Raw genomic sequence first — 24,554 nt, 5'->3', positions numbered from 1 at the left:
ATATATATCTCGACATGTTTTACAGGGATTAAAAAGGTTAAAAAGGTTCAAGTCAATACTGATAAATAAGACAAACACAACATGATGTATTCCCCAAAAGGGGGAAAACATTGCGCAAATGGAAGATGCGCAAATCATTAACTCAAATTTGCACTTGGATGGCAACCTTTGTAACAAACTAAACAACTCACTGTATAGTGTATATGTGTGCATGAGACACCGCCTTTGGCTATTGGATTATGAAACAGAAGATCACAACAACCAAGAATGACTGCAAAACGTACCATTTCGGTCAAATAACACGCTTTCAAAATCAAGATATTGAAAAGTAACCATTAAAAAAAATTGAGAATAGCTTGATAGATTGAGAATCCATCCATCCATTATCTGCACCGCTTATCCTCAGTAGAGTCGCAGGGGTACTGGAGCCCATCCCAGCTATTTTCTGGTGGTGGGCAGGGGACACCCTGAACTGGTTGCTAGCCAATCGCAGGGCACACAGAGACAGACAATTCGCTCGCTTCTTCACACCTAGGGACCATTTGGAGTGGCCAATTAACCTGACATGCATGTTTTTGGAATGTGGGAGAAAACCAGAGCGCCCGGAGGAAGCCCACGCAAACACGGGGAGAACATGCTAACTCCACACAGGAGGTCCGATCTCATGACCTCAGAACTGTGCCGCACACGCGCTGCCGTGCTGCCCATGTTTAAAATCATATATTTAAATATCTAAATACAATTAATCAAATCAAATTTGTTAGAAATAGCATAGGAAATGTTTATAAGAGCCAGTTTCTGTTTCTTAACATTCAAACTCTTCGTGTGAAGCCACAACTCTCCCTCCACTTTAAGTACCGTATTTTCCGCACTATATGGCGCACCATGTTATAAGGCGCACCTTCAATGAATGATATATTTTAAAACTTATGCCATACATAAGACGCACCCCATTATAAGGCGCTATAAGTGCATGCTGGTTTAAGATCAGGTAATTGTGCAATTTTGTAATTGTAATCCTGTGCAGTCCTTCGAGACATTTTTGGGATTAAGGGCTATTTACGGTAAATAAATGTGACGACTTGACTACAGTAGAGAATGTAGTTACTTTATGCAACCTCTAGATGTTGCCACGCTCAAGGGAATGTCAACAAAATATTCAAAAAGGTCAAACTTTATTAACAAACAAGCTTTCCACAACTCCATTCACTCCCAAAATAAATAAACAGCCGTTTTATTATTTTCTCTGAGGTAAAGCATTTTCGTGACACATCTTTGAACAACATCGACATATCATTTTATTTTTTGTCCATTTAGTCAACACGCAAAGAAAAAAACGTCTGATACTGTTATTTTAAATGAAACGTTAGTGCAATCGCAATAAAGTGACACTCGTAATGTGCAAAAACAACGAGTGCAAAGCAATAACATAATAACTGTAAAATGTAAAACGTAAACACACAAAAGAAAAACAAAGATCACTCTATAAGCTCCTCATCGACGAATCCCTCGAATTCTTCTTCTGCTGTGTTCGAATTGACCATATCTCAGTGAATGGGCCATCCAACACGTCCGGTGTTTTTGTGCCAGCGCTGTTGCCTTCATACGTATAGTTATCGTACTGACACTTCTGCTTGCCGCTCTCTGTTGAACAACCCACTGTTCAAGTGTCTCCTCTAACTCTGGCCATCTTGCTTTATTGCCACGGAAACTTTGTTGAGTTTTCCTTACTTGGCGGAGCTTATCTTCATCCTTTCTCCACTTCCGTACCATCGATTCATTTAAGTTTAACTCTCTCGCTGCCGCTCTATTGCCGTGTTGTGCTGCGTGACTGATCGCTTTGAGTTTAAACTCGGCGTTGTACGCGTGTCTCTTAACAGGAGCCATTTTCTTATACAAATGCACGTATGAAAGAGAATCTCGCTCTCTCTCTCTCGCTCTCTCTCTCTCTCAAACGTGACATTCTGAATAATTCTGCGTTTGTTTAAGGTAAATTGTGCTTTACATCTTCACCAGTCATAACCCTGGATTCAGACAAATACTGTATTTGTTGAATATGAATTAAGCAGTTTAATGGGGTAGCCATTTTGCCACTTAGTAAACAAATACAACACGAGCCCCGGCAACTACCAATCGTTTAATATTTCCCAGTATGCACAGCGCGAAAAATGGAGTCGGCGGCTGTTTCTCGTAGTTGCGAGACCTTGCGAATTTAATATTGAGCCATATATAAGGCGCACTGTGTTATAAGGCGCATGGTCAGCTTTTGAAAAAAAACAAGACTTTTAGGTGCGCCTTATAGTGCGGAAAATACGGTACAAGAACATACATTATTACTGCAAAGTATTTTATAATATTATTATATAAAATTTTATAAAACATAATTGTCACCCCGACATCGTATGAGGTGAAAAATACCCACACGGGTCTTTTTAAGCGATATCAGCGCCGTTGACTGCCTTATTAAGTATCAGTGCTTGCAACGGTGGCCAGTTTAAGTTAGGGAAGCCCTCTAGTGGTCGTTATAAAAATGAAATGAAATGATCTGCATTTATATAGCGCTTTTCAAGTCAATGACTTCCCAAAGCGCTTTACAATGTGCTCCACGTTTCACAATAATATATTTAAAAATAGAGAAATTCTATCATTAAATTAATGACATTTCAATTAAAAAATGATGGCGCTTACTGATATGTATTTAAAGTTATTAGTATTTTGGCTATGGAAGTTTAGTTTGTTGCTCCTTGAGATCCGTAGCGGTCTGAAAGTAGTAATATCAAACATCCCTAGGTCATTTACACCTCCACAAGTTAGGTTGTTTTATGGCCTTGGGGAAGGTGAGCCATTGTGAGTGCTGACTAAAATAAGTGTCCTTGTTTAGAGGACTAAAAACAGGTGTGTTTTCACAATGCCAAAAGTGTGTCCCAAAGGTCCTCCTTGGGAGAATTGGAAAACCAACACTGTCAAGAAGGCCCGCTGGCATTTGTGTGTAAAACGTAATCCTCTCATTTAGCAGCATGTACGCTGCTTTGTGCTTACCCGTCATGACGGTGCCGACCAGCAAAAAGACACACAGGAAGATGTTTCCGTGCAGCGTGCCGAATTTGTCAATGATTTTGCCCTGGCAGATGGTGAAAATGATGCCGAAGATCTGTGCCGGCACATCATATAATGTATGAAACAATCATGCACTCACACGTTTACAAATGTGGACACATATTTTAATGCAAATAAAGAGAACCCTCACTACTCCGCGCTTCAGATATCGCTGGTTGACTCTTTTGCGGAGAAAAAAATGTGTACAAAATAAAATAAAAAGGACAAAATCGAATGTTTCCCCCACCACGAGGATCGTTTTGGGCAGCCAAGATTCAAGCCGATTGGCCAGCACCCCTTAAGTTGAGGTCTCAATGCCGATTGGCCAATTCGTATCATAGCATCATTCCTACTGTATTGGGACCTGACACTTGCTCTGCATTCTTTCTACAATTGGCTGAGCAGAGTTTTCGTCCCGCGCACTTTGTCATGCCGCATAATCTCTCTCTCTCTCTCTCTCTCTCTCTCTCTCTCTCTCTCTCTCTCTGGATTTTCACTTTTCGCAAGTGGTTCTGGTCCCCTTTCACCACAAAAACCGAAGGATCTCTGTACACTACGCAGACGCTCCCCTACTTACGAACATTCGGGTTAAGAAAAAAAATCGTAAATACGAACATTTTTTGGGGGGGATGTCGAAAAATATCCGGACATTGCTGTAAGTTAGATTTTGTATTGTGCACCTTGTACGGGACATTACTGTAGTGCTTCTTTCCGCCGCTACCGACGTGTGGCGCTCTGAGAGCGCACCCAGTATCCTATTCCGAAGAACAAATCCAGCTTTCTCTTCCTAGTTCGTGTGTAAACATACTGTACTGTACCTACGGCGTGCTAAGAACTTTTTTTTAATTGTTTATATATCTCGTGCTTCAATTCAATATGGTTGGAGTAAAGTGTAAAAAAAGAGGCAAAAGTGGAATAAGAAAGCTTGTGGTTGAGAAAATTGATGGATCACTTTTTTTCGGCCACTTTCTACCACGGAGGAGGAAGTAGCCTAACATCTTCCAAAAGTAAGTTAAACTTAACTTTATTCATCTTTACAGGGCAAATTATTTCATGAAATGTTTATTTTTTAGTACAAAACAATACAAGATACTTATACAAGCCTTAAACATACCAAATATAGCACTGAAGCAACTTACGAACAAATTTAACTTACAAATGATAGTTCGTAAGTAGGGGAGCGCCTGTACTGGTTTCTTATGGTTCAAGGAAAGTTAAAAATCGAGACTTTTTAACACTTTTTGATGCCTTTTGAAAAATATTTTAAGACCAAGTCGACAAAAGAAAAATTAAAACAATCAAAGCAGAAATAGACAAATATTTCTTGCACACAATACACGGAGCCTCGTACACATAAACCGTCACAGCTTTTAGTTGGACAGACACTTCTCATTAAATATCCAGTACACTTCCCCATGCTACAAAGTAAACGTCCAAAGTTGCTATGTGTGTTGTAGGTAGACCTAAAACATGTGTCTGCTCTAAAAGACCCGACTAAAACCAAACCACCGTGTTTTGGTGACGTCACTGTTGCCAACAAAGTAAATGGGTGAATTATTAAAAAAGAAAAAAAGATAAATGCTTCTTAAACTTTCTAGTTCAAACAAATATTATGTGTTTATATTTTCAAGACTTTTGAAAATTGGATTTAGGACATTTTAAAGCCAATTAAGGCCTTATTTTTAGAATAATAAATTGAATGCCTTTTAAAACTTCTCAAGCATCTGCGGGAACCCAAACTGTACATTTTTTACGGTATATAAGGCGCACTTTCAAATTTTGGGGAAATTTTACTCTTTAAATTGGTCTACCTGATAGTATGGGAAATTAAGTATTCTAATTTCCCCATAATTCAAAGTAATAACAAATTTATACACTATGTTTTCCTGTCTATAAAGCACACTTTCATAATTCTGCCAATTATTTGGTTTTTAGATGCGCCTTAAAGTACAGAAAATACGCTCTTCCCCCCCAATAATCTTGCTAAGGGATGAAGGAATTGTAGTACAAAGAACAAAATCACAAAATGGCCACACTTAATTGAAAATTGAAATGTCTGAATTGTGACAAAAAATAATTCAATTAACCAATTTACATCCAAACCCAATTACAGTGAAATCGAAGTTTCACTTATATCGTGTGTGTGTCATGTTACCTGAGCTGAGCAGTTAAGGAGTCCGGATGACGTTCCTTCCGATTCCGGGTAGGTGAGCTCCACGGCGTACTCAAAGCCGAGCGGCAGGTAGCCAGTCATGAAGAACCTGATGTTTTAAAAATTTGTCATAGTTTTTAACAGTCACTTGTAAAATGTATGCTTTTTTTTTTATTCAAAGAATGTGAGCGAATCATAAAAAATGTTTTATTTGCTAGGCAATGTCTGAGTAACGAGGGTAAACCTGATTATGTTATCGGGGAAGGGAGCGGGGGGCTGAATACCGCAAATTCCAAAACACAAGCATAAATTTACACAACCTCCCTTCCATGTATCAGGGCGTACCTATCACCTACTTTGTATGTTAGCATTTAGCTAGCTGCCTTAGGAGTTCAAACACTGCTCTGGCATGTTTATCGGCAACTTCAAATGGTGAAAAAAAAACAACTTGATGCAAGCACAGATGGCTCCTTATTTTGGGGGGAAAAACAGGCAAAAAATTAACAATTTATCTGTCATTATCCTAAAGAGTGATAAAGCTTTTTTTTCTCAATATACACTGAAGTTTAAAAGTAGTTTTCCAATGTGTTCTTTTAACCCGATGAATCTCTTTTGTTTACCAGTTTCAGAAATGTTTTTTTCTTTGCCACACTGCTTTGGAGGGCAGAATTTCTGATTCGCCTCTTCACTATAGATGTTGACACTGGTGTTTTGTGGGTACTATTTAACCAAAATGCCAACTGAGGACCTGTAATGTGTCTATTTCTCAAACTAAAGACTCCAACGTACTTGTCCTCTTGCTTGGTTGTGCAGCGAGGCCTCCCCCTTCTCTTTCTACTCTGTGCTGTTCTCTAAGGGGAGTAGTACAGACCCGTTGTAGGATATTTTCCGTTTCTTGGTAATTTCTTGCACAGAATAGCCTTTCTTCAAACAAGAATACCCTTTGGGTTACAGATAAAAGTTATTTTTCTCTCTTCATTCAAAAAGATAAATCATACCCAGCATCATAATTGTTATGCTCCGGGTTGAACTGTATATGGCTCTTTTCATGAGTACATATGGCTCACAGATAAAATTGGACCACAGCACATTTCTCTATGGCATTCCAAAGTTGGGGGAATGGATCACCATTTTGGTTCATGAAAAGCCAACCAAAACTGAAAAGTAGTGGTTCAGTCCAGTATATATAAGATACGTTTTCAACTACAGTTTAAAGTCAGTTTCACACCAACATACCCTGTTTTGGAAGTAGGTTGCTATGAATTTTTTTAATTGGAAGCTCATTAAACTATGTACTGTCACTGTTGATACAATTTATTATGAAAACCGACAAACGAACTGCCATCAGGGGAAAATACCCACAAACCACTGAGAGCAATTTGATTGGGTGAGCATTAGAGGTGAGCAGACTTCTGCATACAGCGCAAGGCGCTCCTTTCGTTGTCTCGGTCAGTGCAGTCTGTAAATACGACAATATCCTTCACGTTTACTGTATTCTGTGACACTTTTCAAAAGAACTTTGCTTGCACTTTGTTTTGAAATCATTATTTGGGACCAAAATGACGGCCAAAATGAGCTTAAACACTCTTAAGTAACTGAGGGAGGGAGACAAATTTTAAGTGGTATATTATTGATATGGGACACAGGTTCAAGTCAAGTCAAGTCATTTTTATTTGTATAGCCCTTAATCACAATAAGTCTCTAAGGGCTTCACAGATTAGTACACTATGTTACACAGACTATTTTTCAGCCGACAAGAAGAGTAGGTTATTATTCATATGCAATGGAGTAGAAGTGAGTTTTAAGTTTAGATTTAAACATTTCCACTGAGGTTGCAGATCGGATCTCAGGGGGAAGAGCATTCCACAGCACCGGTGCCCGAATGGAGAACGCTCTCGAACCAGCAGAACACTTCTTTGCTCTGTAATTATTATTATATCCTAGATTTGATCAAATCATCAAATGTCACACAGTGAAATAAAATGTGCTGAAGAATCAGCTTTTGTCTGGCGGTTTTGTTAAATTTTGTCTTAAAATCAAAATCTCTCTCAATTGAAAAAAATATTTTTTCGCTTGTACCGTATTTTCCGCACTATAAGGCGCACCTAAAAGTCTTGTTTTTTTTCAAAAGCTGACCATGCGCCTTATAACACAGTGCGCCTTATATATGGCTCAATATTAAATTCGCAAGGTCTTGCAACTACGAGAAACAGCCGCCGACTCCATTTTTCGCGCTGTGCATACTGGGAAATATTAAACGATTGGTAGTTGCCGGGGCTCGTGTTGTATTTGTTTACTAAGTGGCAAAATGGCTACCCCATTAAACTGCTTAATTCATATTCAACAAATACAGTATTTGTCTGAATCCAGGGTTATGACTGGTGAAGATGTAAAGCACAATTTACCTTAAACAAACGCAGAATTATTCAGAATGTCACGTTTGAGAGAGAGAGAGAGCGAGAGAGAGAGAGAGAGCGAGATTCTCTTTCATACGTGCATTTGTATAAGAAAATGGCTCCTGTTAAGAGACACGCGTACAACGCCGAGTTTAAACTCAAAGCGATCAGTCACGCAGCACAACACGGCAATAGAGCGGCAGCGAGAGAGTTAAACTTAAATGAATCGATGGTACGGAAGTGGAGAAAGGATGAAGATAAGCTCCGCCAAGTAAGGAAAACTCAACAAAGTTTCCGTGGCAATAAAGCAAGATGGCCAGAGTTAGAGGAGACACTTGAACAGTGGGTTGTTCAACAGAGAGCGGCAAGCAGAAGTGTCAGTACGATAACTATACGTATGAAGGCAACAGCGCTGGCACAAAAACACCGGACGTGTTGGATGGCCCATTCACTGAGATATGGTCAATTCGAACACAGCAGAAGAAGAATTCGAGGGATTCGTCGATGAGGAGCTTATAGAGTGATCTTTGTTTTTCTTTTGTGTGTTTACGTTTTACATTTTACAGTTATTATGTTATTGCTTTGCACTCGTTGTTTTTGCACATTAGGAGTGTCACTTTATTGCGATTGCACTAACGTTTCATTTAAAATAACAGTATCAGACGTTTTTTTCTTTGCGTGTTGACTAAATGGACAAAAAATAAAATGATATGTCGATGTTGTTCAAAGATGTGTCACGAAAATGCTTTACCTCAGAGAAAATAATAAAACGGCTGTTTATTTATTTTGGGAGTGAATGGAGTTGTGGAAAGCTTGTTTGTTAATAATGTTTGACCTTTTTGAATATTTTGTTGACATTCCCTTGAGCGTGGCAACATCTAGAGGTTGCATAAAGTAACTACATTCTCTACTGTAGTCAAGTCGTCACATTTATTTACCGTAAATAGCCCTTAATCCCAAAAATGTCTCGAAGGACTGCACAGGATTACAATTACAAAATTGCACAATTACCTGATCTTAAACCAGCATGCACTTATAGCGCCTTATAATGGGGTGCGTCTTATGTATGGCATAAGTTTTAAAATATATCATTCATTGAAGGTGCGCCTTATAACATGGTGCGCCATATAGTGCGGAAAATACGGTACTTGGCTAACTTAAAAGGTCCGTTTTAGAGTTTCTCTTACCAGTTAAACAAGTGTATTTCAATTATCTATTAACCTTCTAATGCAACTAGCTAACACAATGTACTATTAGAACACTAGTTTGCAGGTCTATGGAAATGGGCCTCAATACACTTATGTAGGTATTGCAATAAAAAACAGACATATGCAGCTAAAATGTTCATTTACCACATTAACAAGGTACTGGTTGTATTTCTCATTATTTACATTTTATCTGTATTAAAAATAAACAGTGCTTTTCCTTCCATAATTTGGACATTAATAAACGACCCCAAACTTTTAATCCGTACATCTGTCTATAAAATCAGGTGTTTTTCTATCCGGTTCCAAATGATCACTTTCAAGACAGTACCCAAGAACTCCAGCGGTAATGAAGACTACCCAAAGGTGGCCAAGGTCGAGCGTGGCAGTGTAAATGATCATCCCCACCAGAGTCATCAAGTACACGGCAAGGGTGGTCTGCCTGAAAAAGACCACAAGACGCACACTTCAAAAAGGTCCTTTCTGTTGTCATTGGAAGCCACGACGCAACAAACATAAACTTCAGAAACAAAGTCTCGACATTCCACCATTTGCTGGACAATACTGTTGGAAATAAATAACAACAGGGGTGCCAATCAGGTCGCCTCAACCCCCCGGAAATCTAAAGGGAGAGCAAAAGATCGCACCGGGTCAGCATGAAAGCGACACCTGGATAAACAGCTCAAGATTCTTACTTGAGTAAAAAACATAGAAAACAAGTGAGGAGTGCAAATGTCAAATGCATGTGACGGTCCAGTGTTGAGGGGGGGACTGCACCTGATTGGAGCCCCCGTTTGCGACACTTACTTGTAGGTTTTGGTCCGGTCCAACCAAATTCCGCAGATGAGGGAGCCCACCATGCCAGCGATGACGATAGTCAGGCCGATTCTGCCGGCGTTCACCTCTTCGCCCTGGAAGGGATGGAGCCAATTTTGTTTACAGACAAATGGCATCCTAGATAAGATTCTGAGAACATAAACGCTTCCTTATGAAGTGGATGAACTTGCCTTTACATATTTGGGATATGGAACAGCTTACAACAGCGGCCGTTGATTGAACTCTTGCATTTTTTTCCCTAGCCAGCAACAATTTTCAAAGCAGAGTTCTACACATTGCTATTTTGATTCAGATTTGTTCCAGTGTAGTGTTTATTTTGTCAATTGAATTGCGCAGAGTACGCATTGTTTTATAAGGGTAATGTCAATATTTCAAAAATTTTGCAATATACTGTTCTGTGTGTGTTATTCAATGAATAAAACACTTAAGGTCTTGCGGACGGACAATAAAATCTAATTAGATTTTTTTCATGAGGCAAATATTGAATATATTGTCTTTTAGAGAATATCTCCATCTCCCCAGACTGAGCTTCTGCTTCCTTCATTTACTGTGCACACAAAAGAGAGATAAAGCAAAGGGGAGGCCGCTTCCATTTGTTTGCTCATTCGTCCATAGCCGGAAATGAGGAAGTGAACTGTTCCGAATGCTGACGTTCTAAAATTGACACAGGCCATCACCTCACTTTAAAAGAATAGAGATTTATAAACATTTGAATTTGAAAATATTTTGATAGGTGGCAGCTACTTTACTTTCGACAATTCAAGAAGAACATCAATTTACTTTCGTTTTAAAGTCAGACTCTGTGATTTGCGCGTTTACATGACTGACCGGGTAGTGTTCGATGATCATGCGGTTGAGCAAGGTGCCAACAGCGTAGAAACAGCCTACGTTCAAGCCTAGAAAATGAGAACAGAAATTATTGGAATTATTGGAAAATGCATGCTACTCTATGTTTAACGGACACTCTGGGTAAAAGAGGAAGGAAAAAAACTGCTTTTTTAGAGCGCCAACAAAGGATCAGCATGAACACCTTGCAGGAAGCTGTGACTGTCAAAGCCTTTAAAGGATTTCCTGGGTGTATTTTTATTGGCCAATTATCCCCCCCAAAAAATGTTTTCCTGTTCCAAGGAATTTAACAATGGCTGGCGTAGATCTGAAATGCTTGTGTTCCATCAAAAACAAAAAATATTTAAAGTGTTTCAAAATAAAGGTGAACAAGGATCAAAAAGCAGAGTAGCTGTTTGATATCTAAATACTTTAACTCTGAGTTGGCCAAACATTATTTCTGACAGCCACATGTAATTCTGTCTAAATCCAAAGTACTTTAGAAATCCTGATTTGTGTGTGTTTGTATGCAACTTATCCAATCAAAATCGAACCCAGCTTTAATCTAATCCAAAATACCTTATGAATCCCAATGTGTGTGTGTGGGTGTGTTTGTATGTGACTTAAAGGCTTCAAGACGGCAGACCCGATTTTCGTGAAAATTTACACACACCCACCTTCGCAGGCCTTTGCATATTTCTCTAGCTCGCTTACGTGTCAATGCACCCGCAATAAATACCATAATAATGAAGATCTGCTTTTGGCTACTGCAGCTCCCAAGCGCGGTCTACTCAAAGGTTTCAAATCCAATCTTCTATTGGAAGCAACACATTGATTTTTTTCAATTGTTTCTTAAGCACACATTTCAACCAATCACAGCCCGCAATGTTGTTCTGCTTGTAAAGGATAATTGAAGAATACAAAGAAACTATGTCTTTTAAACAGCAATATAGCAAGCACAGCTTAGTGTTTTTGTTTTACCTTGTTTGAAAACAGAAACCTCAATATCTTTCTAAATAGTTAACTTATACTTTTATGACAATTTCCCACAGAAACAAAATGTCTAGTTACTTTGGATTTTTGAACATTAAAAAAAAAACACACACAAAAACAGTGTATGCAACACTGCAGGAAAATGTTTTTTGTATATTTTGTGACCACTGAAAAATGATTGGCGAACCAAAAATGCCCCCTGGGCTGTAGTTTGGATACCAGGCTGTTACTAATCCCAACGTTGACGCTGACACCTTATCATTTTAAAACAACCACATAGCTTTGCCTGAAGTAAGCCAGCTTAGCTTCATGCTAACAAGCAAAATGTCAATTACAAGCTCATGGATAGCATCGATAATCACTGTTTTAAAAGTCACCATTGTTCAAACACAAAAAATTATTAGTGCCTATTAACTCATGAACTAGCATTAGCCGCAGATTTCTCAACAAAATGTTATGAAGTTAAGGGTGTTAGTAGATTAAATTAAGAACAGAACCATCAAATACATAATATGTTTACAAAGGTTCAATTGGAGGTCAAAGGTGTAGAAAGTACCGGTGACTAAGAATAGTCACGCGAGTGGCTGTGTGTCACATTCAAGGCGACACGGGTTCAAGTTCAAACCAAGTGAAAAGTCCTGCCAAGGCAAAAACCTGGGAGCTACTAATAAAAGCCGGGCTCACGACAAGTTAATCATTGGCAGAATGTAAACAAACCTTAGACCCCACCAATGCCAACTGGCTCCCATTATCTAATCATGTCTCACTACCAGTCGAAGATTTTTATGAGATTTCCTGCCAGGATATAAACTTTGGGGGTATGAGGAGATTTAATGGCATATGCGTTTTCACAGAATTTACAACTACCGTAGGTGATGATGAGGAGGATAAAGGGCCTGTTGCGGAGGAGTCGCAGTATAGAGGCAGTGTAGGAATACTCTTCGGGCGGGATTCTTCGAGCTGTGGCCTGGGCCTGGGTCGGGGGGAGCTTAGGTCGCTCCTGGAAGACTTGAGAGAAACATGGAGAACAATATTAAACTAAATTACTGAAATCGTTAACCAAGGACCTTTAAAAATGAGAATTTTGATACGAGTTGGAAAAAAAATGTCCTGTAAAATGTTTGTATGTATGTTCATTTAAAGTTACAGTAACTTTAATTTTTAGAGTAGAGTAAGTGCTTATGTCTAAATGTTTGGAATTACTCACAGAAAGCCAGACTATGTAGAATACATCCTCAATATTAATCTACAACGACATTGTCATCTGCTACCAGCGACCGAGACAATTTGGTTTAGAGACAAAATAGGCAAGAGGAAGTTGTTTTTTTTCACCCCTGATGAATGATGTTGTACGGCATGCACAATTTGAAATTATCCAAAAAAACGTATAAAACATGGGGAAAACGTATAGGTTGACAGGTATGGGATCTCCATCACTCCTCCTTGTAAACACCTACCCTTGCTCAACACCACATGCTCACCTTTGTTACAGCGACTGCCTCCATGGCAAGTGCTCATAATAAACTTGCATTTTGTTTCATTCATATCTTATTCATCTTGTGATTTATTTTTTCATGTTTAATTACTATTTGAAGAGTTTTTATAGTGATCAGGATGATGTTTTTATAGGTATTTAGGGTTCAAATAATTTTTGGGAGGATGATCTTGGAATGAATTAAGCTCTTATGAAGAGGTACCACTGTATTAAAGAAACAAAAATCTACAGCCACGGAATTTGGTTTGAAGCTAGTTAAACTAAAAATGTGCTTATCCCCCTCTGAGCTTAACTTCTACACAAGTAATCATCCTCAAATTTCACCAGAATACACAAGAAACATCTAATGAGAGGAGCGTTCAGCTCTCTTAAGAAAGACAGAACAAAACAAATTGACTAACAGTTGGATGTTTACATGGACAATCCAAAATTGAACTTGACATCCACATGGTTACCCTCAGCCCTGTTAGCCTTCATTTAACTTTACAGATGAAATGAAATGATCTGCATTTATATAGCGCTTTTCAAGTCAATGACTTCCCAAAGCGCTTTACATTGTGCTTCACATTTCCCAATAGCGGCCGTGATCTGTGCAGCCATGTAAGGCGCTAACCTGCTTATTGGGGGTAATTAGGGGTTCAATGTCTTACCCAAGGACACTTCGACATGTAACATGGACAAGCCGGGATTCGAACTGGGATCCCTTAATCCTAAGACGATCGCTCTACCTCCTGAGCTACTGCCTCCCCCAAATGATGGCGTGAAAGGGGGGAAAAAAATCCTCACATGAGTCGCTATGTGAGATAACGGCACACAATATGAAAACGAGTCAGAACATGAACGTAGAGGAAGGATGACGTGATAAAAGATAGCCGAAGGAGATTGTTGTGTGTTTTGACAACAACTACATAAAATCACAAGCATCCGACCTAGGTGATAACTCTACTCACATTATGAAAGTAGAAAAAAATCAGTACCACTTAAAAGCCATAGTCTCTAACTTGTGCTGTTTTAAATATTGCTTTCAGAAGTTAAAGCTTCAACTCTGTCTGAATGTCTGAAATACTTAAACCTGTTTAACTCTGAGATAAAAGCTTTAAACCTGCTTTAACCCGGAGTTATTAAAGCAGGTTCAACACCTTAACGGAGTTAAAGCTTTAACCGACCGCACTATTTTAAAGTGGCGTGTCTGAATTAATGCACGAGAAATGTATGACATATTATCCAAAGTAACTTTTTCTTATAATTAAAGATGTCCAACATGCTAGCTAGCTAGCCCCGGTGGGCATGCGTTGTTCTCATAAGGATTAAATGTAGCATCTTTTAAAGGACAATAGTTACATATTTAAAACAATTAACATGTGATATCTGTTATCCAAATTCAATGGAAAAAAAACCTAGCTACGTACAGTACTAGATTTTTATTAGCTTAAGCCCCTCAGTTGTGATTCTTCCAAACAAGGAAGTAAACTTTAACAGATTGAACGCGTTCAGAAAAGCTCTTCTTTTTAACTGTTTAAACTCGTGGATTTTAGCTTGAATCAACTCGTTTCCTTCTCAGTCCTCTGAAGAAAGTTTGACCGTTTAACAATCAAACTGTATATCCTGACAGCTATAGGCGTCAACGGCAGTGAATGAGTTGAGCCCAGCTGCGAGAAATTGAGAATGTGGAAAGAATGGTGCCACTGTGCACCAAAGCCCTTCACAGATGTCCTTTTGTGTAGTTGAATACTAACAGGCATTACTCTCATTTACAGTCTACGCTCGTGCAGCAACTCTGCAATATGACTAGTTGACGTGGAAGTGTACTTCTTGCAATATGAATCATGGTATTTCAGGCTGGAACACGCTATATAAATCCTAAATATATTTCATGACATCAGTTTAGTTTACGTTTCTTCAAGTTTATAATTGCACTCATAGGGAACGTGCTGATCAACACTTGCGTGATAAATATGTGGATATTTAGGATACAGAATGCTTACTGATGACGACCAGAATGAAAAGCAAAGTGGCCACTCCTGCTGTGATGTAGAACATGATGCTGATGTGGTGGGCCAGTTCATCCATGTCATCCACATTGGGCACCAGGATGGGCGGTACCAGGAACCCGATGGCGATACCAAGCTGCGGCATTGACACATGTTTTTCAACAACAGTACAGAGCTGAAATATTTCAGTCATAAAATCAAGCCCCAAAACTAAAAGCAGTGCCATTTTCAAATTTGGCTTTTTATTTATGACACAGTTAATGAGCGAATAGAATCATTTCCCTATCCCAATCAGGAGATGATAATTTTGCTTTCAAAGAGAAAAGCATCACATATATTTTAACTGAAAACCAAACACCTTAACAATAATGAATGCATGGAACATTTTGTTCTCTTGAGCAAGCGTAAAGGAATCCTTTACTCTAGAAAAAACACTTGTTACACATTGTACAAGTGAGTGCCGCCACTCTGAGGGAGTCGGTGAACACCTTAACCCTAATTTATATATATATATATATATATATATATATATATATAACATTTTTTAAAAAGCCTGATCCTTGGTCTATTTGTGTATTACACAAATGAACACCAGTCCCCTAAATAGGCAGATGGTACTAAATGGAGAGAATTAAAATCTGAACAAGTATAAATTCCAGAGGCCTGTACCATACTTCACAGATATTGCATCTCTAGGAAGGAGAAAATAAATATTACACCTTACTCCTAATAAACACTTTGCATTCATTGAAAAAAAAAACAATCGTCTTACCGCTGATATATACCCTAGTCCTCACTGTACAATGAACAAAGGAATAAGATTTAAAAATACAATTGATAGAAAAACTAATACAATTTGAATAGCATACACTAACGTAGCTGACCCGTTGCACAGTTAAAATTGGACGGATTAAATATGCTTAGTATGGGAGCGGACAGAAGAAAAAAAAAATCAAGACAGCCCAAAGAATTATTTTATTGGCTGCTCTCTTCCCAGTCTGGAAGACTTTGCCTGCTTGAAATACCACAGCAGAGCCATAAATGTTATAACAGACTTATTTCCACCTTTTTGACTTGTTTCCCTCTGGTAGGCCCTATAGGTCCGTTTAAACAAGGACTAACAGGCTCTGAGACAAGTTTCTTGCCAGGGCCATCACCCTAAACAAGTGTACAAAACAGAAACATTTAAAACTTGCAACTTATTTGAGAATTATTGTTGCTGCTAAATGTTGCACCACTTTTCATTGCACTGCTGCTATGACGCACTAATTTTACTGCACGATTATTTCAACTCCATCCATCCATTATCTGCACCGCTTATCCTCAGTAGGGTTCCGGGGGTGCTGGAGCCCATCCCAGCTATATTCGGGCAGTGGGCAGGGGACATCTTGAACTGGTTGCCAGCCAGTCGCAGGGCACACAGACAGACAACTCACTCGCTCATTCACACCTAGAGACAATTTGAAACGACCAATTAACCTGACATGCATGTTTTTGGAATGTGGGAGGAAACCGGAGTTCCCAGAGGAACGGGGAGAACATGCAAACTCCACACAGCAAGGTTTGATCTCATGACCTCAGAACTGTGTCGCACACACGCTAACCACTGCGCCGCCGTGCTGCCCTTATTACAACTCAACCTCTATATTGTTTATATTTTTATATTCACTATGTTGTCATCAATGACAATAAAGATAATTCAATAGTTCTCAGTGAAGAAATGGGCACCTTGTTTCCATCGGATGAAAAGAATGTTTAACACAAAAGGGTAGCCCATTTCCCACTTTAAGAACTGTCTTCACTCTTCTGAAGAGAAAAACTACCCTCTCTCTAATAGAGGACTTATACCAGGTGTGTCAAACATACGGTTTGCGTGTCAGATCATGCCCGTTGGATGATTTGATCCAGCCTGCCATAAATTTCAGTATTTAAAAAAAGAAGTAAGTCTGAGGGTTAATTATATCAAAATTCACATTTTTTTTTTTAATAAATGCAAACCAAATGCTCTCTCCGGACAATAGAGGGCAATGTTGTTTGTTTCATGTGGTGAGTTGGGTGTTGCGTAAAACTGCATTCACTCAACTGTTAAACCAGTTAAAACATACAATGCCAAATTTTTAAATATTGTTTCCTCGTTGTTTGTGAATAAATGTGTAGTGTTTAAAAAATATACCTTGTTATCGGTGATTATAATATGTAGGGTAGTGTTCTAATGTAGGCCGAATGATAGAGCATAAGACTGTACTGAAAAACAAAGCTACCTATTTGGAGTTGACATTCTTTTACTGACCGGGCCTGCCTGAGAACAGAAAGTCTGAATCCTGGAACCGGCCCCAGAGCCAAACAGACAAGAGAGTTTCTTCCCCAGGGTCTTTCACATCTCTAAACAAGCTTGCAAAACTGAAAAATATATAACTTATTTGGGGAATTTCCATTTCTGCTAAATGTTGCACTTCTTTTTATGGCACTTTTGCTACGATACACTGTTTTTCATGGCATCAATATTACAACATATCAATGACAGTAAAGACAATTCAATAGAACAGTATTCAGTGAAGAAATAGGAAAAAAAAATGTCTAACTCAAAGAATTAGCCTTTTGCTCACTTTACAACTGTCTTCACTCTTCTGATAAGAAAAAAAACGATCTCTAATAAAGGATACTCAGCACAATCGATTAAACAAAGAGCCCTGTACTCCAGGAATTGTAGTTTACGGTTTGCACATTCTGCAGCAGCTCTACAGACAATAGCACCCATGTGAGATACAAAACAAAGTCACAGTGTTCTTCACACGTAGACACTAAAATGTGACTGTGAAATCTATCCGGGCCCATTTTGCCTAAAAATCTCATGAAGACAGCTTTGCCAACCTGATTCCCGAGAACTCCGATGGAACAGGCCGTGGAAACCTCCGACTCCCCAAACCACACGGATGCCAGGTAGGACGGGAACCCCAGGACAAAGACACAAGCCACCGAACACAAAGACTGTCCAAAAAACGCCAATAGCAATAGATCTGGCCGGGCGCTGGCTGCTTTAATCCAGGCACCGATGCAGTTAAAGGCAGAGCCCACAAGTAGAACTTCACGGATGCCGCGCCAGTCCAGCAACCAAAGCACAGGCAGGACTAGCAGTACATAGGCCAGCAAGTAGACCATCGCCAGCCAGTCAATGGCAACCTCTGCAACACCGTAAAACTTCATGAAGATGTCGCTGATGATGCCATATTGGAGCCACATGAAGGCGTTGCTGCCCGAGACGGCAGAAAACAAGAACAACATGACCCAGCGCCGACAGTATAGTCTGCTCTCTGTATTTCCAGTCTTTTCTTCTTGATCCTCAAGCAAGCACAAGGGATTGCCGGTAGACCACTGCAAGGAAAGGATGCATGGTGCAGAAGTTGTGCCAGCCAGTTTCTTCTTTTCATCGCACTTCGAAGTTGAATTTTCACGCTTGTTTTGGAAAAGACTGTATCCAGACATGACAAAACCATGGAAGGTGAAATTCCCGAGCGTGAAGGCTGCGGAGCCGGCAGCGTGTCAAATGTTTGTCATAGTAATGAGGACGAATTCATGGAAGCTGGTCACAGCTTGGTTTTAAGTCACGTGTTGCTCAAATTGCAACCGCAGCATTTCTGGATACAATGTAAAATTCCAATAGCTCATTGTCAATCACCATATTGATCATGAGGGGATTCTTGGGTCAATGTTCATTGAGACCAAGTTAGAACAAGGCCACTGTGATACTGATAATGACTTTCTTATCCATTGTTGCCAAAAAAACTTGACTTTGTCATGCAACACCGGGACAGACTCAGCTAAAACATTTGAGAGCTCTTAGAAAACCTCTACAGCTACATTTTAACTGTTGTTCAGAGAGTAACTATTAGAAACAAATGAACAAAAACTCCTGTTAAATGGATAACTTTGCCAAGTAATTATAATTTCCAAACATCCCCCTTTTTTACTTAAATGTAGCATTGTATTTTTCACATTTTACTGATAACCATTTTTATTATTATGTATCATTTCTCAACATAAATCATGAAGAGAATATTTAAAAGCAGTAAAATTATCTGGCAACAGAACAGGATATTTTACTTTACTATAAAAAGACTAAAAATAGTTTTTAAAATGAAAAAAGAAATATTGTCACAAAATATCCTAAATTAAAATAAAATACAGGTAAAAAAATATTTAAAATGAGAAATAATGTTAGAAAGTTTTAATTTTCAGAAAGTGGTTAAGAACGCTTAGACTCTAGGACTCCATGGCCCTCGCTGCAGAGTATATACCACCGCATAGTTCACAGGAGGGCTGCCTCCATCATTAAGGACCCCACCCACAACACGGACTGTTTACACTCCTACCCTCAGGACGGAGGTAAAGGAGAGTGAAATGCAGGAAAACCCGTCTAAAGAACTCTTTTTACCCCTCCGCTATCGGACTCTTAAACGGCTGATGATCGAACAATACACCACAGACACGTTCAGGACATTACAGACACTTTAAACTGGACCATACTTGGACTATTTTTGCACTACAGTCACTGTCAACTGTGTTTTAGCTTAATATCTTAACTTATCTCGAGTCAATCTTGCATTTTTATCTTTTAATATTCAAAATATTCTTTTATGTATACATGTATATAGTTTCTTAGATTTATTACGCTGGCAACTGTGTGGACAGCAAAGTATTAATTTTATTGTGCAGGGAATTGTAGTTCTTTACTGTGCATATGACAATAAACACTTGAATCTTTTACAAGGTTATATGTTTAAAAACACACACATAAAGCAACAATTGAAATAAGTCAAAAAAAAAGTTTCCCCCTTTGAATGCTATGTGAAGGAACAGTTTTTAACTGGGCAAAAAGTGAATACATTCAATAGATTTTCCATATTGATAAAATTATAATTGCACAAAATATCTTTGTTTTTACTACGGCTCACTGTTAAACTAGGCATTTGCTCGAGTTCACAAGACATTCAGGGAATTGTTGAATAACAAAATACTGTTCAGGGCTTTGAAAACATTTATCGGATTATGCTACGCGCCATTTGATTGTGTAATTAAGTAGATAAACACTGTTGTTGGACATTAGTGACCTTGCACAACCGCAACAATAAATCAACATTTACGACCTTTGCAAACATTGACATAAATTCCTCAGTGGGACATCCAGCTTGATATTGCATTGAGGCTGGCTGACCCAAGTGAAGAATTTTACATTCCTGGGCAATTTCATAATATTCTTAACATACCACCCAAAACAGGTTTTTGGTTGCAAAGATCTACATATTCAATTACCCCTAACCAGCAGAAAGTCTACTTTGTGTGTGATTTTTACAAACATTTAAAAACAAATGAAAACATATGTATAAAAAATAAAGTATGAAAACACTAAGGTAAAATATTAATGCAAATTAGGTAGAACTGTCAATACACTGCTTTGATATTTTCATGTTGTAGAAAAAGAACCCATTAGTTTGTTTGTCTCGTTACAAAAACAACAACAATGTTTGAGGGGTTAGGGGTTAAAAAAGAACAAACAAACCCAATGAGTGGAAAGGTACACTATAGACTCAAAGTGTTTATGAATACTGTATTTATTAGATTAAGTTTTCCCGTAATAACTATATTTTAACTGGCGGCACGGCGGCTGGGTGGTTAGCTCGGAGCCCCATGGTGCAAAGGTTAGGTGTGCAAGTCCTCCGGGCACTCCAGTTTCCTTCCACATTCCAAAAAGATGTATGTCAGGTTAATTGGCCAGTCCAACTTGTCCCTACCCCCTCGGATGGGTCTGGCCTTGATGCGGCGAGGGGGCTTGCGTGTTCCAGTGACCCTGGAGAGCGATACCGTCGGGAGCTTGCTCCTGGTAGGGTCACCCATGGCGGGCCGGTCTCCGGGGTAGGTTCCAGACAAACAAAGACCCAAGCGTGTCGGTACGCTGTGAGGTGGCAGCCCCACCAACCGACTATCCTGCGGAGGGCTAACAACTCACCCAGGAGAAACACACTTTGTTACGAAACTGACCAGAGAAAGAAGCCGGACTGACCAACACGGTAACGGACCCCAGCCTGCCCCCGACCAACGAGTACGGATCGATCTTCGTCATAAGACCCGTGTCGCCACCTGGAATGTCCAGACACTCCTTCGCCCCGGAGCTGCCACCCTGCTGTCCCGAGAGCTCTGTCGCTATAACATCACCATGGCAGGGCTCTGTGAAGTACGATGGCAAGGCAATGGTGAAACAACAGCTGGCAACCATTGCTACATCTGGAGTGGCCCCGAGAGTCGGACCGGCCTTTACGGTGTGGCTCTTGCCATTCCAAAAGCCCTCCGGAGGTCCCTCATCAGCTGGACACCAATAAGCGACAGACTACTGTCTGCTCGATTCCTCCACCATCACGGCAAGATGACAGTGATCGTCGCCTACGCCCCCACCGATGTCGCTGATGAGGATGCGAAGGACGCGTTCTTTGACCAACTCCACCAGGCTGTCAACCAAGCCCCACCACACGACGTCACCATCATCCTCACTGATGCCAACGCCACTCTATCCAGCAATGATCGGTCCCCCGGCTCACCTGTCGGCACCACCTTCGTTGACAGCACAACAAACGACAATGGCAACCGCCTCCTCCTCCTCTGCCACCAAAACAACCTTTGTGTTGCTGACACCTGGTTTCCCCGGAAATGCATCCATCACTGGACGTGGTACAGCCCAGATGGCAGAACCAGGAAGGCATTGGACCACATCCTGATATCACGACGCTGGAAGTCGTTTGTAACCAACTGCCGGGTGTTCAGAGGAGCACAGCTTGGCAACACAGACCATCGTCTGCTGGTGGCCCAGCTCAAGCTAAAGCTCCGAGCCAACCAGCACAAGACTCTGCCTCGCCCCGACTCCTCCCGACTCAGCGACCCCAACATCGCCAGAGACTTCAGTTGCTCTATCCGCCGCTCTCTTGATACCCTGGCTCCTGACAAGCTGACAGACTGGGCGGCCTTCAAGGAAAGTGTCCTCCAGTCTGCTCACAATGTCCTCGGACGCCCGCGATCCTCCCCGAGAAAGCCCTGGATATCAGAGAGGACACTAAACATCATAGACCAGCGGCGTGAGGCCCGACTCCGAGGCGACCTCACAGAGTATCGGAGACTGAATCGCCTGCGCAATGTGGCCATTGCTGAAGATAGGGAGAGGTTTTGGCAGGCAGAAGCCCAACAGCTTGAGTCCGCGGCCAACAACAACAACATGAGCCGCGTATTCAGTCTACTACGCCAAGCCCGTAGCGGCCCACACATAAAGACAGCCCTGGTAAAGGACTCAGACGGCAACCTCATCGTGACAGAAGCCAACTGCCTCGAGCGCTGGAAGGAGCACTTTAGCCTCCTCTTGCAGCACAGCACCATCCCGGCTGATCCCACCCTCCTAGGGGCTGCGAGCACAGCACCTCCTAACGACACCTGCTGCACAGACCCTGTAACACCCGAGGAAGTGAGAGCTGCTCTGAAGAAGCTGAACACCAAGAAAGCCCCCGGCATCTGTGCCATTACCGGCGAGATGCTCAAGGCCGGCGGTGATGGCATGGTGGAGTGGCTAACCCGCCTATTCAACCAGGTGTGGGAATCGGAGCAGCTGCCCACCGACTGGATCAGAGGAGTCATCTTGCCCTTCTGGAAATGCAAGGGCGACAGGCTTGTCTGTGGAAACCACAGAGGCATAACCTTACTCTCCATCCCGGGCAAGGTCTTTACCAGGATCTTGCTCAGCCGTGCCCTTCCAGCAATCAGAAGCTGCCGCCGTCCCCAGCAGGCTGGCTTTATGCCCAACCGCTCCACAACGGACCACATCTCTGCCGTCCGTTTGCTGATAGAAAAGACCCGTGAATTCCGTAAAGATCGCCATCTATATATCGGATTCATTGATCTGAAGGCCGCCTTTGACACCGTCTGCCACTCTTCACTGTGGAACATCCTCCAAGCTCTCAGAGCACCACCCAAGATCATAGCCCTGTTCAAGCTGCTCTACAGCAACACAGAGAGCTGTGTCCGTATCAACGGCATTGACTCCGACTGGTTTGCTATCTCCAGCGGCGTTCGCCAAGGCTGTGTGGCTGCTCCCGACCTTTTTAATTGCATCATCGACCATCTGATGTTCAGGGTTAGTGAGCGCATCCCCGGAGTGTCTTTCGGCAACTACCACCTGACTGACCTGGAGTATGCTGACGACACCATCATTCTCAGCACTTCCTACAGCCAGCTGAGAGACGCTCTGGGCATTTACAGCGAAAAGGCAGCGCGGCTTGGCCTGCAAGTGAGTTGGACGAAAACCAAGTTCATGTATGTCGGTGATGGACCAGATCCACCTCCCATCCAAATTGGTAGCGACATCGTAGAGCCTGTCAGGAGCTTTGTATATCTGGGGTCCATGGTGACAGACAATGGGGACCTAAAACCAGAGATTCTCCGCAGAAGAGCCCTGGCAGCATCTGCTCTGCAGTCTCTCTGGAAACCACTCTGGCGGCACCAGACCATCGCACGCAAGACGAAGCTCCGCATTTACAACCTCGCCGTACTCCCTATCCTGCTTTATGGCTCAGAAACATGGCCCCTGAACGACACCCTGGCCACAAGAATCGATGGTTTTGATAGCAGGGCTCTCAGAACCATCGAGAACATCAGGTGGCCCCAGCGAGTCTCCAATAAAGAGCTCAGAGCCCGCACGTGCCAGCCCCAAGCATCTTCCTTGGTCGCACAACGCCGCACCCGCTGGTTTGGCCATGTCCTTCGTCTACCACCAGACCATCCGACACGAGCCATTCTCCAGTTTGACCCAAAGGCCGCAGGCTGGAGACGACCACGAGGGAAACCCCGCACTCGATGGCTCGACGTCGTTGCGGGCGACCTCCAACAACACGGAGTTGCCGTAGAGGATGCAGAACAGCTGGCACAAGACCGCCAGCATTGGAAAAACCTGGTTCATCTGGTCGGCTCAACGCACAGGGACGGGACCCCCCGACCTTCGCTGGAGCAATAAGTAAGTAAGTAAGTAACTTGTCCCTAAGTGTGAATGAGTGAGCGTGTTGTCTGTCTCTGTGTGCCCTGCAACTGGCTGGCAACCACTTCAGGGTGTCCCCTGCCCACTGCCCATTGATAGCTGGGATGAACTCCAGCGGCCCCGCGACCCTACTGAGGATGAACGGTCTGTATAATGGATAGATGGATGTTTAAACTAGGCTTGGAATATACATCAAAAGAATTCCATTACTGGCAGCACAGCGGGGCAGTGGTTAGCGCTTGTGCGGCACAGTTCATGTCATGGGAACCTCCTGCGTGGGTTCAAATCCAGCTCCTGTGCGGAGTTTGTATGTTCTCCCCGTGGTTGCGTGGGTTTCCTCCGGGCACTCCGGTTTCCTCCCACGAAAACATGTATTTCAGGTGAATTGGCCGGTCCAAATTGTCCCTAGGTGTGAATGAGCGAATGAGTTGTCTGTCCCTGTGTGCCCTGCGATTGGCTGGCAACCAGTTGAGGGTGTCCTCTGCCCATTGCCCGGAGAT

General features: G+C 41.5%; 1 protein-coding gene across 1 annotated transcript in view; it reads right to left on the bottom strand.

Moving 5' to 3' along the window:
- flvcr2b (FLVCR choline and putative heme transporter 2b) overlaps positions 1-24,554 on the bottom strand; it is a 33,530-nt gene that overhangs the window by 5,259 nt on the left and 3,717 nt on the right. The window contains exons 2-8 of the mRNA XM_088325572.1: positions 14,985-15,126; positions 12,372-12,512; positions 10,515-10,582; positions 9,657-9,760; positions 9,181-9,291; positions 5,252-5,357; positions 3,040-3,151 (exon numbers count right to left, since the gene is read on the bottom strand). Coding sequence (XP_088181698.1) covers positions 3,040-3,151; positions 5,252-5,357; positions 9,181-9,291; positions 9,657-9,760; positions 10,515-10,582; positions 12,372-12,512; positions 14,985-15,126 — 784 coding nt within the window. The remainder of the gene's footprint in view (positions 1-3,039; positions 3,152-5,251; positions 5,358-9,180; positions 9,292-9,656; positions 9,761-10,514; positions 10,583-12,371; positions 12,513-14,984; positions 15,127-24,554) is intronic.

This window comes from Urocampus carinirostris, chromosome 20 (genome assembly GCF_059441175.1).
Source record: "Urocampus carinirostris isolate Australia breed hairy pipefish chromosome 20, RoL_Ucar_1.0, whole genome shotgun sequence".
Lineage (NCBI taxonomy): Eukaryota > Metazoa > Chordata > Actinopteri > Syngnathiformes > Syngnathidae > Urocampus > Urocampus carinirostris.
Note: the sequence above shows the minus strand (reverse complement) of the source record. Positions and strands in the feature narration are given on the sequence as shown.